Source organism: Cynocephalus volans, chromosome 11 (genome assembly GCF_027409185.1).
Source record: "Cynocephalus volans isolate mCynVol1 chromosome 11, mCynVol1.pri, whole genome shotgun sequence".
Lineage (NCBI taxonomy): Eukaryota > Metazoa > Chordata > Mammalia > Dermoptera > Cynocephalidae > Cynocephalus > Cynocephalus volans.
Genome location: NC_084470.1, coordinates 128,275,061 through 128,295,768, shown reverse-complemented (window position 1 = coordinate 128,295,768; position 20,708 = coordinate 128,275,061). Strand labels below are relative to the sequence as shown.

The 20,708-nt window shown below is 38.2% G+C and overlaps 1 protein-coding gene across 4 annotated transcripts in view; it reads right to left on the bottom strand.

Annotated features, from left to right (window-relative positions):
• Nucleotides 1-20,708, bottom strand: part of DENND1B (DENN domain containing 1B) — a 256,636-nt gene that overhangs the window by 205,467 nt on the left and 30,461 nt on the right. For all 4 annotated transcript variants that reach the window (XR_010024876.1, XM_063114157.1, XM_063114160.1 and 1 more), the window contains exon 2: nt 18,844-18,908. Coding sequence is in view for 3 of the 4 variants with exons in the window: in XM_063114157.1 (XP_062970227.1) it covers nt 18,844-18,908 (65 nt within the window). In the remaining variant the exon portion in view is untranslated. The remainder of the gene's footprint in view (nt 1-18,843; nt 18,909-20,708) is intronic.

Here is a 20,708-nt window from a genome sequence, read left to right as displayed (position 1 = left end):
TAGTATATAACACCAACCGTCTTACAAAAAGACTTCCAAAGCACATGGGAAAAGAGAGAGAGAAGCATTAAGAGTTTTATAGGCTATTAACATAAAAAATAAATAATTGTACACAATTTGAAAATAAAGAAAATTTTATGTACAAATACTATTTTTGGTTTATTCTAGATAAATGTTGAGGAAAACCTTACCTATTAGATGGTGAATTGATTTTAAATTTTTATAACATTTGCATAGTATTTTACAATTTGCAACTTTTTCACATACATTTTCTTACTTGATAATGTGAAATGGATATGTTTATTAAACCCATATGATAGATGAGGAAAGAGACACAAAAAGGGTAAGTAATTTGCAGAGATTTTGTTGGGAAAATAGAATAATTAAATCAGGCCCCCTCGCCTTAGGTATGGTTGGGGGTGGTGTGGCGCATTCTTTGTAAGCAAGTTTTGTGTGGTGGAGTTAGTGCACATGGGTGGTGCCACCACGTGGCTGGGTCTACTGCCTCGGGCGGTCACCATATGCAACCGTGCTCTCAAACCTACAGCTCCAAAAGCCTTTTTGCCAGTTACCTAGCTCATAGACCTGTGTGTGAGGGGTCCGGTGACCAAGCCTGGCATGTGAGGGGTCTGGGGACCCAGCCTAGCATGTGAAGGGTTTGTGACCCAGTCTGTGAATGGGCTTGAGGGGTCTGTGATCACCAGACCCAGCCCTAGCTCGACAACTGGCCCAGTCGGCAGGATTACGGGCAGGTAAAAGAGCTTGACAGATTTACACAGACAGTAGGTAATGCAAATGGAATTTGAACCCAGATTTTCCAAATTACATAATAATCTAACACCTTTAATGAAGGAATACTATCAATGAAAATACTACTAGTGAAAGAATAATATTTTCAAAGTGTGATTTTAGGGAAGAAAGGTCTTTACAATGTATACATATGCCACGGTGAAAAGAAACTAACTAAGAGATAAGCAAATGAAATTTTTCTATTTATTAAAGTCTGTCGGGCCTTAAAAACTAACGCCACCTTAACTGACATTACAAGCGGTGCCATTATGGGCCCACAAGGGCTTATTAACGTGGCAGCCTAAGACGGCTCCGGAAGGAAGTAGGGTGGGGGTGTCTGTGGGTACCTTGCCTTAGCCCTTATTGGCCAAATACGTGCTTCTGCACTCGTGAACACTGTAAGGTTGCAATAGCTAGGCATTGAGACAGGATGCATGCCCTTGACCTTTAAGCTGATAGGATTATGTAAAAAACCTCCCTTCCCCATTTGCCTTTAAAAGCAAGTGCTTGTGTGATAATAAACGGAACTGCTCAACAGAACCCCCGCCGCGTCTGAGTGTCCTTTAACTGGGCTGTTTTTGGGGCCGGCGGCTGTGCTCACCTCTCTTCACGGCTCTCTTCCCCCGTCTCCTTCCAAAGGGGAAAGGAGGGAAAGAGGAATCCGGGCCGTTCGCTCGCCCACCAAAAGGAATGAGGCCAGGGCTGTTCGGGTCGGCCGGCAGCAGACCGGACAGAGTGGTGCCCCGTGTGAGGCGTTTTTTAAAACTCATAGGTGAAAGGCGAGCGAGTGAGGCCCCAGGCTGCTCGGTCCTGAAAGAAGGTCGACGAAGGGTGATCAACCAGCGGAGTGGCCCCCACAACCGTGGTAGTCGCCGTGAAGTAACCCGCCTGCGTGTCAGGGTGAGTCCCATAACAGGGGGAAGTCCCTGCACTTCTCTGCCCTGTTGCTCCCTTTGTCCCTTCCTCACAGGGCAACATGGGAGGCGTGTGTGGAGAGAGTGATGGGCCAGCCTGCAAGGCTCTAAAGTACATGTTAAAAAGCAGAGGCCTAGAAATATCTGACTCCACAGCCACCAATGGCTGGCGTGATGTGGTGCAGGTAGCCCCTTGGGCACCTTCGTCCAACTTCTCGTATGAGACTTGGGACCAGGTTCAGACCCTGGCTGCCAGAAAGAACGAGATTAGTCTTGGGCTAGACCCCCCCTTAGGGTTCTACTCAACCATCTGCCCTAAAGCTTTGCTTCCGTCCCGAGCATCAGGAAGGGGCAGAAAGGGATTGGGCGCAGTTCGATGAGGAGAGAAAAAAGGAAACAAAGCTGCCAATGCAAGGCCCTGAGCCACTGAGTGATACCTATGCCCCTACCCTGTCACACCGCCAAAGTTTAGCCAAAGGAGAGAAAGCGGCACCTGAAGAAGTGGAGGAGGCTAGCCCACCTTTAAAAACATCCCTGGCAGAGCCGCAGGTTTTTCCTGTCATGGCTCGCTCCCAGCCGTCCGCAGCCAGGCCTATCCAGTCAATGTTGTAAAAGAACTAAAAAAGGCTGTTGCCAGGCCAGGACTTTATCCTCAGCCTTGCAGGCTCAGACACAAAACTTAACCGAAGGCTTCAAGGTGTTTACCGCCCTGATCCCCTCAGGAAACAATACTTTCTCACCCTTCAAGGGACAATGTTTTGGTTGCGGAAGACAAGGCCATTTTAAAAGCCAATGTCTCAAGGCTAAAGGCAAAAAAACCCTACCACACCTTGCCCCCCCCATGTAAAAAAGGATTACATTGGAAAAAGGACTGTAGGTCCAAATTTGACAAAGCCCCCAGTGGAAATAGGCCGGCCACTTGGTACCCTTGGGAAGCACATGACCTTAATGAGCTGAAAAAGGCTGTCACAGAGGATGGGCCCAATTCCCCATGTGCAGAAACCATCCTCCAGGGCTTAGCGCACCAACCCTGCACGACCCAAGAGTGGAAAATGCTCTGTAAGGCTGTGCTCCCCCAAAACTTGTTTATCAAGTTCTGCACCTTCTTTAAAGAAGAGTGCCATGTGCAGACAGAGATAAATCAAGCAGTAGCATTGCCCAATGCCACCAACCCTGGACTCACCTTCCCGTGGGTCCTTGGCAAAGGTTCCTGCGTAGATACCAACAAACCCTTTTGCAGCACTGTGGCAAATCTCACCACCCCAAAACCCGAAATAAGTGGACCCAAAACAAGCGGACCCGAAACAAGCGGGCCGCAGGGGCAGCTGCAGTGGCCATCAGCTCCCTCTTGGGAGTTATTGGAGCGGGTACCGGGACCGCCGGAATAGCCTTGGCACATCAACAGGTAGCTTCCCTTAGGAAGGCAGTGGACATAGATCTTGGCCGCTTGGAGGTGTCTGTATCACATTTTAAAAAATAGCTAACATTTTTTGAAGTTGTTTTACAGAATCGACGTGGACTAGACATGTTGTTCTTACAGCAAGGAGGATTAAGTGCTGCCCTCAAAGAAGAGTGCTGCTTCTATGCCGACTACTCTGGAGTGGTCAAGGATTCCCTAGCTAAGCTTAGAGAAGGGCTAGAAAAGCGCAAAAAAAAGAGCGAAAAGCCAAGAGTAATTGGTTCCAAAGCTGGCTTTCAGGTTCCCCCTGGCTCACCACCCTGCTGTCCTCCCTGGCGGGCCCCCTAGCATCTTGGGGCCTTACGCCATTCGCCAGGTTGTGTCCCTTATAAGGTGCAACACCACTTATCTCGTAAAGCTCACCCAGGTGGTAGAGGAGGTGGCTCATAAAAGCCCTGACAGCCCTTGGGTCAATATGGCCCTTCAAGAAATCAACACCAATCTCTAAGGCTCCACCCGCCCCCGCTTGGCTGGATAGTCAATGACGGGTAAGATTTCCAGAGGGAAACAACCTAAGACAGGCACAGCCACCAGAGGGAACGGAGGCGAGGCTGGGAAGGTTAGCCGCCGCCAGCTGCCTTATTAAAACAAAAAGGAGGAATTGTCGGACCTTAAAAACTAACGCCACCTTAAGTGACATTACAAGTGGTGCCATTCTGGGCCCACAAGGGCGTATTAACGTGGCAGCCTAAGATGGCGCCAGAAGGAAGTAGGGTGGGGGTGTCTGCGGGTACCTTGCCTTAGCCCTTATTGGCCAAATACGTGCTTCTGCGCTCATGAACACTGTGTGGTTGCAATAGCTAGGCACTGAGACAGGATGCATGCTCTCTTGACCTTTAAGCTGATAGGATTATGTAAAAAACCTCCCTTCCCCATTTGCCTTTAAAAGCAAGTGCTTGTGTGATAATAAACGGAACTGCTGGACAGAACCCCCGCTGCATCTGAGTGTCCTTTAACTGGGCTGGATGGGGCATGTGGTATGCTCACCTCTCTTCACGGCTCTCTTCCCCTGTCTCCTTCCAACAGGGACAGGAGGGAAAGAGGAATCCGGGCCATTCGCTCGCCCACCAAAAGGAACGAGGCTAGGGCTGTTCGGGTCGGCCGGCGGCAGACCTGAGAAAAGTCAACTTAAATATTTCCACTTTACAGAATTGATAACATTAATGAAACAAATTAGGAAAAAGTGAACATAAAAGCCTTCAGGTATTTTCAAACACTACTTATGTCTAAATTAATCTAAAGATGGAAAAGCTACCTTATATACAGAAAATCTCAGGAAAGAAGTTGAAAAGTTGAACCAGCTCTGCACTGTCACTGGACATACTATGCTGCAATTAGAGGTTTGTGTGCAGATTAGAAGAATTTGCAAACCAAATTAAATAAAGCAAAGAGAAAATAGTTTGCATGAAATGCATCCATATATGCCCGAGGGGACATTCATATAAATACACTAGCAAACGCCCTGAAAACTACTGAAGGGATGTACAAGAAACAGTTACCTACATATCCTCTAGGAAGGGGTGCTGAGAGACTTTGGATCTGAGGTGGGAGGAGACTTACTTTTCTTTGTATGCCCCTTTGTATAATGGTAATAAATGTATAATGGTAATAATTTTTTTTTTTACCAGTTGTGTTTATTTTCTGATTTAAAAGAAGGGAAATGATGCATTTGAGTAATGACTGATGTGGGGCAAGGAAATAAAACAGTTATCTGAGCCCAGATCATGGACGATCTAGAATATGAGACTTAAATGTGGATCTTAATCTGTAAATAAGGGTCTCTTAAACACAAGAATTTGCAGACCCCTGTTAGCAGTTTGAAAGCTCACTGGCTGGACAAGACTGCCACATATACCGGTCCTCATGATCAGAATGGCCTGCTCCATTGTGGCAGGAAGATGAGGCTTTGTTCGGTTCCACAGGAATATTACGAATGTATAGTAAAACCAAAAATCTCATTTTTACCAATGCTATCAAACTAGTTCTTCAATAAAAATGCTAGGAATTATCCTAACCAAAGCCTAACGTGATTGAGGAAAAGAATATTTTGATTGGTTAATTGTGATTTACAGAATTAACATACTTACTTGCTACTTTGTGGATTTTAGTCTGAAAGGCCGGAGGCTGTTTATTCCTAGGTGTCTTTCCAGCAATTAAAATATTCTTCCATTAAACAGTTAGCTTTGTTATTTAGGGGAAAAATGGCATGAAGATCCAGACTTTCAGTAAGTATGGGCCACTAATATTGAATTTTATTCATTATCCCTTTTATTTAAAAAATTCATTAAAATATATGAATATGAAATAGTTATGTATATTTATCATAACCCATAATTAGAGTTCATTATTATTAAAAGGTTATACTAGGCCTTAGCCTGACATGGAAAGAAATACTTGGATAAATGTAATACACCCCTCATAATCCGTAATTATTATTGTCAATGATAAAACTTGCAATTCTCCTTTCTACCTTTGGAGTCAAACACCACCAATGGTGTACTAAGACATTATGCCATTATATGTTAAATATATATACAAATACTATATATATATATATATATATATATAAATAAAGCAAAAGAATCTATTTCTTCTTGTGTTATAAAAGGCATGTGCCTGAAGTTTGCTTAAATCATCACAGCTTTACGGTAGAAAGAGAAGGCAGGTTGTAATTGTTCTCATTTTAAAGACAAAGGAACTGAGGCACAGAGAAGTTAAGCTGGAACTCCAACTCAAGTTCTTCCATCTGCACTCTTAACTCTAGAGTTCTGCCATCCCAGCTAGCATAAAACAGTAGTGAACAAAAGCAGTGAATGAAAACCAGCTTCACACCAAAGAAATCACAGAGAGAACATCCCAGCCTGTGTCACTTTAATGGGTAAGAAGAGTGAGAACATAATGACCCCCTGAACACTAGGAGTCCCCACGCCATTTACTTCCTACCATTACATGAAGTCCATTTGCCCAGAAGCGCCGTACAAATATTGTCATTTTCTCTGTGTCACGACATAAATAAAGTTGAGAAACTGCTATTGAGAACTGAGGAATATACAGAACAATCTCAAGTAAATTAAATTTGTTTGACAAAATATAAACATCATAAACTTTATAAAATTATCTATAAAAAAAGATTTATACCAATGATATAATAGAATCTTCTTCAAAGATAATTTCTGGACCTAAATTAAATTTAGCGCTCAATCAATTAAGCTGTATAGGAATTCAAATAAATGAAAATAATTTCATTACTGGGATGGCCAGGAATTTGCTAAAATTTTTCATCATTCACAAATTGCAAGAAAGAAGTTATTTCTGTTCACCTCAAAACAAAGATTTAATTACGAATTCACACTCAAACAAAGGGCATTAGTTTTATTAGAATGTGTTCGTTCCAAGGGTTTCTGCTACGTTTCATAATATTCTCTCTCCTCTACTACCTCTCCTTGGCTCTTCATTAGAAAATGAAAAAAGGTTCAAAGGGCACAGTAATTATATCAGAACAAGAAGGAGCACAACAATTTCCAAACAAAAGAGAGTATTTTGTTCAATAAATTTTGAACAGGAAGAGGAACAAAAACTTTTAAAAACCAAATAAAATAATATAATAAAAAAGCAAAATACAATTAAAAGTAAAATTAAAAACTAAAATATTAAAGATTATCTAATGAACGAAAGATTAAACACCAAAACACCAAAAAGTAAAAGTGAAACAAGGCAAAAATATAAATTCCAAAATGAAGATATTTGCACCACCTTCATGCAGGTGGCATAAAGTAGTGCAAGCAACCAGCAGGCCTCCTTTGGGCCAAATTGCCAGTTACAGATCCCAGAAGTAGAAAGGGGACCTCTGGCCTCTCAGTTGCAGAAGATTCAATGCTCCTGTCCTTCTTGGTTAAAAATAGCTGTGTGGGAGGAAGATGCCTCTTAGACAGCAGTGAGCTCTAGTTTAGTCATCTCCTCCAACCCAGGAAACAAGCACAACCACCCACCATCTACTCTCTCCCCTAATCTACCCTTTGAATTAAGTTATAATTCAGAATCTAAGTACTGGTGAGTCCCTTAGTAGAAATACATAAATAATTTTTGTTTTGAACAAATTAAATTCAGCTATTTTTTAAAAAGATTAATTCTAGTCATATTTAAAATTGTTCTAAGGTAAATTTAAATTATATTGTGTTTAACCTGACATATACATTAAACACAATATAAATTATACATTTCTGAAGACTTAAAATATCTTAAAAATATAAACTGTAAGCCATTCTAAGTATAATTTAATCTTACTTTAATGATTTAGAAGACAATTCAGGAGTGTTCAGTGACTTCAAACACTTCCAAAATTTGGACCACTATTTTGAATATATCATAAGAAGTAGTCAATGACACGTGGTTTAAGGTAGAAAATGTGACATGAAGGCCATGGCCTCTCTTCTTTTCATATCTATCTACAAACAAAACGGTCATTGCTAATCTAGACAACACCTGAGGGAAGTATGCCAAAAATTACCAAAGGATTTTGTAATCTCCCAAATGGAGTAAACTATAAGTAAATGGGTTTAATAATGGGCTTTATAATGAATTTTGTACAACTATTTCAGCCTCAAAGGCCAAATTTAGGACAATGGCACGTTAAGCATTACATTGTGGATTCATTTATGTCTTCAACTATTAATGTAAAATGAGGCAAATATTTACAAATTAAAATTTTGTCTTTCACACAGAATCCCATTTTAATATTTCCACTTTTTAGGGTAAACACTCAATGTCATCATTGCGATAGTAAACATTAAAAACTCGGAAGCTAGTATTTTTGCACATAACAATTCTCAGCTTACTGCTTCTTCTTTAACATGTCTAAACCTGTATACAGTGAACACATCCAACACATAATCTTGATGAAATTGTGCTGCCTTTTATTGTCAATGATTACTCTGCAGGATATTCATTGCCAAAATCACACATTTCACAGTAAAACTAAGATTCCAAAACACAGTTCTCAAGTCCTTTGTAGTAATAAGGACAAAATGAAAAAAAGATAACACATTACTTTCTAAAAAAACAAATAAATTAACCTTATCAACTGCTTGTGATTATGAAACAGAAGGTGCTATTTTAATTTATATAAAAGAGGAAAAATGACCAAGACCTTGAAAAAAAAGTCCCCAAATATTACACTTCCTTTTCCAAATATCAAGCATCCTCTTCCAAAATATACTGAAAAATATATATATACCGGAATCTCAAAGAAAAAAGAAAAAAAGCCATTTAATAATCCTTTCTGAGGGCCGAGCCCGTGGCGCACTTGGTAGAGTGCGGCGCTGGGAGCGCTGCGACGCTCCCACCGCGGGTTCGGATCCTATATAGGACTGGCCGGTGCACTCACTGGCTGAGTGCCGGTCACGAAAAGGACAAAAAAAATAAAAATAAAAAATAATCCTTTCTGAGCTACTTCCATGCAAGTTTATCTAAGGGCAGCTATACTTTTAACACATAGACCCTCAGAATACATGGTGTTGCAGTGTATTAAAACACATCTGAACTTATTTGGGTTTCCTTTCAACCAAGGTTTCTGAACAAATTCATAAGTTAATTTCAAATAATCTTATCAAAATAAGTCTTCTAAATTTTACAGCTACCCAGGTGACAAAATTTTTAAAAACTGCTAAATATTAATGAATGGCAAATTTGCATACTAAACAAACCATTATGCTGGTACCTTTCTGCTACCAAACCAAGACAAAATTATTTTTGAAGTGACTAATTGCTGGAAGCTTATACATCTGCAGAAGACTATCAGATGTACTAAGCTGATAGTTGTGTGCTTTTTTTTTTTCCAGATTCAAGTGATAAATAAGAAGGAAATGAAAGAGGAAAAGGCTATATCTGATCTTTACCAATTCTGCGTACTAAGTTACAGTTTGTGGTTTATCGTCAGTCTTATTAAAAAAAAAAGTTTTTCAGCAAAGCACCCATTTCTTGTGATGAAAAAAAATCTACAGCCTTTCAAAGTCCTTTATATCAAAGTTTTTTAAGGGATTTAAGAAATCTTCAGTAGGTATTGGTAATACAGAACAATCTTTTACTAATTTTGCTTTAATAACAGAATACAACTTAGCAAGGAATCATTGACATTCATAGATAAGACAAAATTTGCCAAAGTGCAAGAAATTCAAAGAGGTACTTGTCCTCAAAAGCCTAAAATCCAGTGGACAGCATTAAGTCAGGACAATAAAGACTTAGTTCAAGATAGAATATAACTGCCACAAGACAGATTCCAAAAGAATTATTACTCAGTCACTTCTTTTTAAAAAAAAATAAATTTTATTCTGTATATTTGAAGTTTACAACATCATGATATGGGACACATACAGACAGTAAAATGGTTACTATAGTGAAGCAGATTAACATATCTGTCGTCTCACAGTTACTTTTTTGTGACAAAAGCAGCTAAAATTGATTTAACAAATACCCCTGATACCATTTTATCTTTAGTCTTTATGTTGTGCATCAGATCTCTAGACTTGTTCATCCTACATATCTGCTATTTTGTATCCTTTGACCTGTATGACCCCACTTCCTCTTCCCCACCCCCATCCATGGTAACCACTGTTTCATTCTCTGTCTGTATTTGTTTGAGCTCTTATGTATAAAGATTTTTTTATATACTCAACATATAAGTGAGATCACACAACATTTTTCTTTGTGTCTGGCTTGTTCCATTTAGCATAATGTCCTCTAGCTCCACCCATGTTGTGGCAAATGGCAGCATCTCCTGTTTTTTAAGGTTGAATAATATTCCATTGTGTCATTTTGTGCGCACGCGCACGTGTGTGTATACATGTATATATTCCACATTTTCTTTATCCATTCATCCATTGAACTACCATACAACCTAGCAATCCCACTTCTGGGTATGTAGCCAAAGGAGATGAAATCACCACCTTATAAAGACATCTGTATCATGTGTTCATTGCAGCATTATTCACAACAGCCAAGATATGGAAGCAACTTGTTTTTATACTTTTTAACTCTGCAGGTTCACTTTCACAAATTTTACAAATTTCCTGCTTAACAATTTTATTATACTTTTAAAGAAGAAATGAATTTATGACAATTATTAAACTCTCAATATCCTATATAATTTCCATTCTTTTTCTTTAAAAGCCATCTCGGGGAGCAATAATCAGCCACAATGTATATCGACAAAATAAAATTTAAAAAAAAAAAAGCCATCTCGGTTCTTTAATCAATTCTTCAACAATTCCATAAATATTCACTGAGCACATACTATGGGTCAGACACTGTTTTTAGGCTCTGAGCAAACAAAAGTAAACCCAGCAACCTCTTGTCAAGGCAGGTTACACTGCAGCAGAGACAGTGAGTGATTCCTGATCTTCTGTTTAGGTGTAAACACTTATGCCAAAAGTGATATATTATTTACTCTTAATCATTTACACAAGATTTTGAATATAAAGTAAAGCTCCAACTAATTTTAGAAAATTTTAGTCTCAGATGACACCCACCTGAGAGCTAACAAGGTGTCCAGCTGTCTCTCCCTCCATCACCTCTCAGCCACCCCTCCTCTGCTGCCCTCATGCCCCACACCCCGAGCTGAGTTAGGTGCCCTCTCCTCCATACTGCAGTGCTATGCACGGCACAACCCCCGCCACAGCCTCTACTACTCTGTTATAATCATCGATTTGAAACTGACCCTCCTCCTTCAAGAATGCCTTCTTTTCAACCGCTTTTCATCTGTGCCTGACACATAATTGGCACTCAAGCAGTCACTGAATGGGAGGGCTGAACACTTCCTGTGGTGTTGAAGCTCTTCTTCGCATGGTCTTCTGAGGCCTGTTGATTAATATAATATCGAAATAACTCTAGTCAAACCTAGAATTAGTTAGGATTTTCTACACAGGGTGGCTTTCTAACATTGCTGCAGAAGATTCACTGCTGTTGGAAGCAGGTGATCGTTTTACAGGCAGCACAGCATACTGATTGAGAGCTCGAGCTCCACTATCACAGAAACAGGCTCAAACCCAGTCCTGCCTCTCACAGTTGTGTGTCTTGGGTAAGTTGCTCAATTTTTCTGAACTTCCATTTCCTTATCTTTATGATAAGAATAACAGTCCCTACCCTTTTATGGTTGCAGTGAAGATAAATAGGATACGTAGGCTCTTGGCACATTTCCTGACATATTGTAAATACCAAATAAATACTTTTTATTACTATTACTGTGAACTATCTAACTAGAAACCTAATCAGAGAAAATAAATTGATAAATAAGGCTCTGTAACCAGATGGTACACCTTTATTTCTTTAATTGAGAATTTTAATCAAAAAAAAGTCATAATGAAATTCACTGAAAAGTATTCTGGCTAAATATACTTATGCTTATGCACTTATTGAAACTGTTAATCACAAATTACAAACAGAGCATCAATATACATGGGGGAGAGATGGTGAAACGTAACTAGAATTTGACAGTGAGAGGTACATTTGGTTCTTAGTTCAGAGATCTTTCCAATATAGAAAACTGTATCTTTTTAATTAAATTGAGTTTACAAGGCTTTCTTTAAAATTAAAATGCTCCCTTGAGGGCTGTCTCTATCAGTTGTTCACACCTCACTGTGAATTACTTTAATCAAATAAATACTTTAAGTAATACCCACCTACTTAAAAAAATTGGTATTTGAAGAGTGGTGAGAAGAGGGGTAATTTTAAAACAAGTGTACATGAGGTGGAGCAGGCCTGTATGACTCCCATTGTGAGAATCTTTGTGCAGTCGCTGGGCAGCATGATGACAATGGCACCTGCAAGTTCAGAGTAGATGGGCTCCAGGGACTGGAAAAGGCATCAAAGCAATTTCCCTTCTAGGGGGTTAAACTTCAAGTTCTATTATTCCACCATTCTCTTATGCAATGTCTTAAGTGTTAGTACTACAACCTCCTAAAATAAATCCTCTAAAAAGTCAATTCGGAGCAGGCTTTAGCAAGTTCCCCCACAAGGCCAATGACAGACCTATCACAGAAATGTGAATGAAACATCCCTTACTATAGATAAAGCACTACCTGAAATAAATCAACTTATCCTTAATTTATATAAACACTTTTAGTTTTTTAGACTTTTGCTAACTATGCCCAAAATCAATACAACAGTGCGAAAACCACTCACCCTAACAATAAACACCACAGTATTTCAGGAGCTTCTCAAAGCTATCTTTAATCCTCTCTAGCCCAAGTAAAAAGTATTTAAAAAACAAACAAACAAAACAAAACTTTCCTACCCTCCATAGTGTTTTTTTAGCATAAACCTAAGAGTCTGAAAGATTCTAAATGTTAAACATTAAAACTTATTTCCAGGGAAGAAAGATTCTTTTGGAATTGATTGAAAATCAAAGGGCCAAAGTGTGATATTCTCATTGTTAACTAAAATACCATGGCCATCTGCTTAAAGCACCCCAAAAATGCCTATTACAAATATTGTATATATACTTTAAACATATATTGTAAAAAGTAAATTATTGTCCTCTCACTTGCAAATCAAAAATAAAAATTTGGAGGAAAAGAACAAAGCATATTAGCAGAGCATGAGAAAAATCTCCAAATGAGAGAATATTATCACAAGGACATGAGGAACACATTACCAAGAAATTCAAGAAAACAAAGTTCCAAGAAAAAACCTGAACAAACTTGTTGCACTGTGGCAACACAGCAGTGACTAAACAACAGTCCAAGAGCACACCACTGTGAAGAAAACTGCAGTGAAGGCACTTCAGCCTCTCACATGTGACAGTAGGAATCATTAACATTAAAAACCAAAAGGTCAACTTAGATTAAAGTAGCAAAAATAAAGAACACATGAACAATGAAAAGAACCTAAAGAGACAAGTTATAATCAAACTATTACAGTAATAATTAACAAATATTGAACAGTGAAATTCAATTTGCTTTTCAAACTTGCAGGCAGCTATGTGAAGGAGGATGTAATGCCCCAAGCTAAACATTAAAGTACAGATATTCTTGGGGACAGCCTGTGGCTCACTTGGGAGAGTGTGGTGCTGATAACACCAAGGCCACGGGTTCGGATCCCATATAGGGATGGCCGGTTTGCTCACTGGGTGAGCGTGGTGCTGACAACACCAAGTCAAAGGTTAAGATCCCCTTACCGGTCATCTTTAAAAATAAATAAATAAATAAAATAAAATAAAATAAAAATAAAATTAAAAAAATAAATAAATAAAGTACAGATATTCTTAACTACTTTCTACATAAAAACAAAACAACATATCCCAAAGATATGCTTCTAATGAATCACATTAAATTTTGTTCCTGGTTAGCAAGTGCAAGAGAATAAAATAGTTTCATTTTCTTCAACAATCCAGGATACAGAGTTAATACTTTCAGTTCAGATTACTCTTAATTTATCCTAGTACATCTGGATTGAGAGGGACCCAGAAAGGCAGAGCAAAAATAGCTATCATGGAAACCACATTTTACTCACAGGCTTTTTCCATGTCAAACAATAATGTAAAGTCTCCTAAACCACTTTATCATATGTATGATTCACTGAAGTTCTACTTTCTAAATGTTAGGTCTTTTGATGGGTTTTGGTGCATGTGAATGGTTGGTTGTAGATGGGTTTTAAGGTAATCTCCACAAACATACATATGAGGGTGCTTCAAAAAGTTTGTGGAAAAATGGGAATTAAAAGATAATATAAGGCTGGCCAGAAAAAAAAAAAAAGGCTGGCCAGTTAGCTCACTTGGTTAGACCACAGTGCTGATAACACCAAAATCAAGGGCTCAGATCCCTGTGTCAGCCAGTCACCAAAAAAATAAAAAGAAATAAAAAAGATAATATGATCTTTTCATGAACTTTTTGAGGACCCCTCATATACAGCAACTGTCCTTATACTCCTTGTGATGGGGAGAGGAGAGATGTGAATACTGAATGAGAAGAGCTTGAGCACAGGGTATGAAAGAACTACCCAGTCCAAGACATATGTGGAGATATATATATCTCTAATGCCCCTGCTACTGTCACACCAGCACGTTTTTAAGGTCACTTCTACAAGCAGCTCTCTGTAAATTAATTTAATTAACATCGCTTTATTCAATGTCCAGGCATTAAACTAGATCCAATTTCTTCTATTCATTCTGTAAATATTCATTAAACATGCCAGATACTGTAGTAAGCTTTTTCTTAAGGAACAAATTAATAAATTGTGGTCCATGAAGCTCTTACTTCAAGCAGAGAAAACAGACTATATACAACTATGTTAGACATCTATAAGAGCACAGTAAGTGCTAACATACAAGCAGAAACAAAACGCCTGGATTCTAGCATAAACAGTATTGCTACAGGCAAAAAGTTACCAAGTGCAAAAGTGAGCTTAGAAATACCTTTTTTGTGCTGTGCATGGGGGATACTAAGTTAGGATTTTTGGCTTAAAATTCCAATTTTAAAAAAGAATAAAAGGCAGTTAAACTGTTAACATGAGCTAGAGATAAGAAAGACAGAATTTGATACTGGGCTGGATAGGCTGATCAAAGTGGAAAGTTGGAAGCAAAGGCGGATTTGTTCCTAACAGAAATTATTCTAGGTAAAGAGAAAGGAATAAAGAAAACAAGACTTTCTAAAGATGTGTTTAAAACTACTAATAAATAGCTAGAACTGTTAGATCAAAGATTCACTAAGTATGGAGATTTAAATCCTAAAAATGAGGTGTAGTGGGGAGGGAGACATGTTGAGTTAGGGTCTATAACCACAAGGGAAAAACTCAGTAGTTGTTTCAGGTGGAATTATACTAGATTCATTAATTTTAGGAAACACACTGTATTCCTGTTTTTAAAAAAATTACCTGCATCACATATAGTTTATACTCGAACAATTCCCCACATGATAAAATAGCCTATACCGAGCTTATGTGAGGCCACCATACAAGGAGAGGCAACAAGCTATGATTAAAATTCAGACTCTGGAGTCAGACTACCTTGGACAAGTTTCTTAATTTCTCTGTACTTCAGTTTTGTCATGTGCAAAATGAATATAAACATTTTCTATCTCAGAAGATTTTTGTGAGTCTTAAATACCCAAAATTGTGCCCGACATGGAGTAATAGTATCAGCTGCTGCTGCTGCTACTGCTGCTACTACTTGGGGTAAGCTATGAATAAAATAAAAAAGGGAAAGCTAGTACCAAGGCCACTTGTCTAGAAGAGAAACTCTTAGAGAAGGCATCTCCAATCTTTTATTGAGGAAGCTTTACTTTCCATTTCCCTGAAGTCTTGAATCACCTTGGGGAAAGTGGGGGCAGAATAGTGGTAATAATTCTCTTGAATTACTGCTGAATTAAAGAGAAGCCATCACTGCTGGCTGCATTTCCCTGCCTGCTGGGAAGCAAGAAACACAGCAGAGAAGAGTGACACCAGCAATTAGCTTGGAGATCACCAGGAAGAACACGAAGATCTCAACTTTGGCACTTCACTCTCGGACAGTTGGAGCAGAAGTTACTGGGAGGTTGTAACCTGCATTAAAAGATGCCACAACCAGTCTGTCAGACACCATCAGAACTGACTCTCCTAACACACAAGGGACACTACAGAGAAACACAACCAACACTTCTCATAGCAATTTTTAAATTTGTGGGGCCATCTTTATGAAACTAAACTATTTTCCAGAGTGTTCTAAAATGTATTGTTTTCAAAAAAGTCAAAATAGCAATACATCAGCTAAAGGTCATAATCTTACCAGAGCTAACTATATCAAGTTATATTTTCAATAACTAATGCCATTTAAAACCACTAATTAAAACCTAAGTTAATAATAACTTGTCTCTGAAGATCATATGATCTAAGTTTTTCAGGATAAATGAAAGAATCCAAGACTTCTCCATTAAGAAATGAAGAGAAGCATGCAGAAATCCTTAATGAAATACCAGCAATCTTAGTATAAACCAAGTTTACCCTGAGCATACTTTCTATTTGATCAGTCATCAAAAAATAAACCAATTTCTGAGAATTATTTTACAAAAAAAAAAAAAAGCATTTTAATTGATTTCCCAACATCTCTATTCCTTGCCAATTGTTTAGCAGATCAATCAATCATGACAGTCCTGCCACCCACCTCTCCACCTCTACCCCACCCATGATTATTTCAGGAACAGTCAGGTCCATGCTAAGTTGGGCCACTGGACTCAAAGGAGAGGTTATCTTGGGGATGTGGGGAAAGAACTTTCTGGCTCTAGGGACAGAGCCATTTAGAGCCAGTGTCTGCCACCCCCATAGTCATAAACAAGAAAGCAGAATTCCACCTTCTACTGGCAGCCGTCTTATAACTACAAGGAATCTAAGCCTTCCAATAACACCATTACTGTGGGCGGCAGAGCTGAGATGCAGAAACAAACTGGATCTTTGACTTCCTCTTATGTGAACTCTCAAGTCTCTCAAGTTTCCATATTATTTAAGCCAGTTTTATATTTGTACCTCAAAGTATCCTACTTTATATATTTTGTTTTCTAAGTCTATTACTACATATAAGAATTTCACTCATGCTCATTTAAATGTTAGTAAAAAAAATTTATACTAGTTTAAACAAGCTGTTTCACATGTCAGAATCTTACTAAAACAAACAAGTTACTGACAGTTAAAGAGTAGGAATATTCTGATAATTTTTAAACAATTTCCATATATCATTCCCTTTAATATTTAGTAATAAAGTAGAAAATTGATAAAACATTATAGAAACATCAAACTCTCAATCTGACATAAAATTTTACTTTTATAGCCTTCTTAGTTATAGACAGCATTACATTTTAGGGCACAAAATATTATAACTTGTTAGACCCTAAAATATTAGTCATATTCATACCATTTAAGTCACAATCAAAAGAAGGCAAATGCTTTTTACATGGTTGTTTAGCTTTTTCAAAAATTTTTAGAATTTGCTGCCAATTAACCATATAGAAAAGCTTAATTGCAACCTATAGATAAGCCAAAACTATTTACTTAAACCATTTAGTATATTTCCAACCTTACCACGCAGGATATGCTGCTAAATACAAATGACCATGTTTCTAAAAAGTAGTGATTTAAATAAGCAATGACAACAGCAAAGAGACAAGAAGGTAATAAAAGAAAGAACAGAAAAAGTAGAAAACACAAACTGTAATAACTAGTTTGTGAAAAGTGGAAAAGAATGAAGGAAAACAGAAAACCACTCAAATGTCTTTATAAAAAATTCAAAATCTCTGACACATTTGTAGATCAGGTACTATACAAGGCAGATCAATCTTTTTCTCAAGACCACTTTAGGATGCATTTAAAATTATAGAGAAGCCATGTTTTCCAAATGAATTTAGCCTGTTTCACAAACATATCAGTTGAGCATTACTTCACACACGTTTGGTAATGTTACGGTAGGTATTTTCAAGATTAACTCATACCATAAATACACTACAGAATAAATTTAAATCACAGCTGAAAAAATAATATATCCATTTGAGTATCCATTCTGCATAATGTATCCATTCTGGAAAGAGGACTTGGTTGGGCCTGGAAAGAATGCAAATGGACAAAATTTACTACATATAGGACAACAAAAGATAACCTCTTTTGTAATGAAGAGGCTCCCTATAACCTACGATCACTTCCTGCCAGTGGACAAACCTGATCACAGCTGTAGTTCAAATAGGCCATAAGTACAGCAGGCGGGGCTGGTGGAGCCAGGAATGCATGTGACTTCCTACCTAAAATTAGCCATGCCCATTTCACCACAACTGGGTTGGGCCCCTCTATTTTAAGGTGTGCAGCTCTAAATTTTTCAAGAGTATGTAATTGCTGCCTAGTTTCTGGAGCTAAGATTGTCAGCAGACTTTCCACCAAGGCTTAAGGATGGCCAACTAGTCTCCGCAAAACCCCACACTTAATCATCATGCTATCGCCTAAGTACACTGCAAGCAAAGTCATACACAGGAGATATCCATGAAGAGGTGCCACAGAAGGACATGTTAAAAGGAAATAAGCAAGAAGAGAGATTCCTTATTCTTTTCTGCTACCCCTCCCCCCACATACTGATGCACATATACAATAAAACAAAAATGGGAGAAAAAAACTGACAAAAATCACAATACTAAAGTACTCTCCCATCTTTTCAGGAAATTGTACAGAACTGACTCTGAAACCCTTCCAAGTAATGTCCCGCTATTGTTTATCTCCCTCTGAAAATGCCATGAGACTGGAGTAGACCCAACAGAAGGTGCTACTCAGTCTGCAGTCTGCATTCTGGAAACATAGGAAGGGAACTGGTGTAGCTGCCATTGGTAACGGCAGGGGGATATATGTTTTTTAAAAAGAGCTAAATTTTCAAACACAAATGAAAGAAAATGAAAAGACATGCCCTTTCACCAAAACTAACGATAAGTTTACCAGTGATGGTAAACTTGACTTGTAAGTTATACAGCCTTACCACATACCTGAAATTCAAGCTGCACAGATAACATTCACGATTTCTGAAACCCCAGGCAAAGACCTAGCATCTATTTTATTACCAGCAATTAGAGACACTCTATGAAGCATACATATTTAGTACTATTATTTCCTGATACTATCATGTTCCAACAGTCCACAATATTAACACTTGTTTTGACACTCAATTATTTTAAGAATTAACAGAACACACACCTTCAGCTTCAGAGGCATGACATTTCACTTTCAATACCAAGTCAAAGGTTCTTTCTGGATTTTCCCTAAAAGAAAAAAAAAAACCACTTTGTTATATTTATTTCCTATAACAAGTAAACATCTTTTTAAAGTTTATATTTTCTTTATCCTAAAACTAATCTTGTTCTTATCTCAATATATTCCATGTAATTATATGACTACAGTACAGCAGAAATAACAGTGCAAGGGTTTTCTCAGTTTAGCAACTTAAGAGAGCTGAGAGTTCTAAGACAGAGCAAAGCATTTAACCTCTGAGACTGTTTTCTCACCTATGAAGTGCCTTGTTCACTTCATGGAAAACTGCGAGAATTATAAATCAAATAATAGATGTGCAAGTACTTTATAAAGTATATTAAGTGCTATATAAATGCAAAACATTGCTTTCGCCTTATTGAATCAAAATTGGAAAGTCAGTGTGTCCGTAAGTGTCTTTATAACCTGCCAACAAAGCTTTGCACAGACTGTCCGGGCTTTTTTCAAAGGACTTGCAATGTAAGTGTAAATGATGAGGACTTGTTCCATCTGCCATGTTCTAGATCACCATGGAACATTTATAACGCGCCATGAATGTGATACTTTGCATATACTTTTCTTAAGATGTATCTACTCTACTTAAGCGTGTTTAATGTAGCAAGTTATTGGTAGACTCCCAGGCTAACAAAAAAAGACCCGTCAATTACTTTGGGGAAATTGGACATCTGCCTCCATATTAGATTTCTGCACTAGGAGCCATAAGGTTGCCTTCTTCATTCAGAAGTTATTGACTTTTTTACTGACTTTCCACACGTTGAACCTATTCACAGGTTAAATTTTAAAAAGTGAATTGAAATCTATTCAGACACGTTTTTCAAAACGTATCTCTGTTTTAATCTCTCTTTCCATCAGAAGATATAAGAAAAGCAAAGTCCTATACCACACTGTTCAAAGTGTTAATAGTTTTCAGTTATTCCTGATAACAAGACCACAGTGTCTTTTTACATTGGCTGTTTTTAATACATACTTCCTTCCAGAAATTAATGCTAGCTCTGACTTCTAAATAAACATTGTTTTTTTAAAAAATTTTATTACAAAACAGATCTGGAACATATGAAATGACAAGCCATATAAATTAGTTTGCAAATACACATTTCTTCAGTCCTCCCACTATGAACTTGCTTCAGTGGAAATAATCTGGTCCCAGGTGACTTCCTCCCTCATAGTACAATTAATGTCAAAAAGTATACTTTTTTACTCACTCACCCTGCCGACCATGATGTCAAATACTCAAGAAGGTAATTCTAAATCACATAATTTTCCTATTTTCCTAATATTCTTTAGAATCTCCCTTGGGTGTAAAAGTTAAATATCGATTCGGTTTTACTTCTGTACAATTTAAAAGGCCGTTCACAGTGGTACAAACATACGTTACAGTCATGAATTTAAACCTGGGGGTGGAGGAGGAGGACGGGGAGGCAATGGAAGAAAGAATTCTTTCCAAAGTCAGTTTCAGGAGAAAATTATAAAACTCACGCCTCTAAGATACCTAGACCCGAAACCACCACCAAAATCCAAACTGCTTCCCCTCATCTCCTGCAGTAAACAGCTCCGATGTCTACACACGGACACACATAAAACACCGCGTCGCCCGACGCCGTCCTGCCAGCACCGTGGCACACACGGCGCCTGTACGAGCAGCGCGCAGGCCTATTCAATTTTCTAAAAACAAACAGCAGAATAAAACATCCGCGACAAAACTGATAAATACACGGAAAAAGCGGTTGTCTCAACGCTAGGAAAGCGTTTCAAATAAGACCCGCGTAGCCTCGGCGCTGACTCGCTCCCGGACA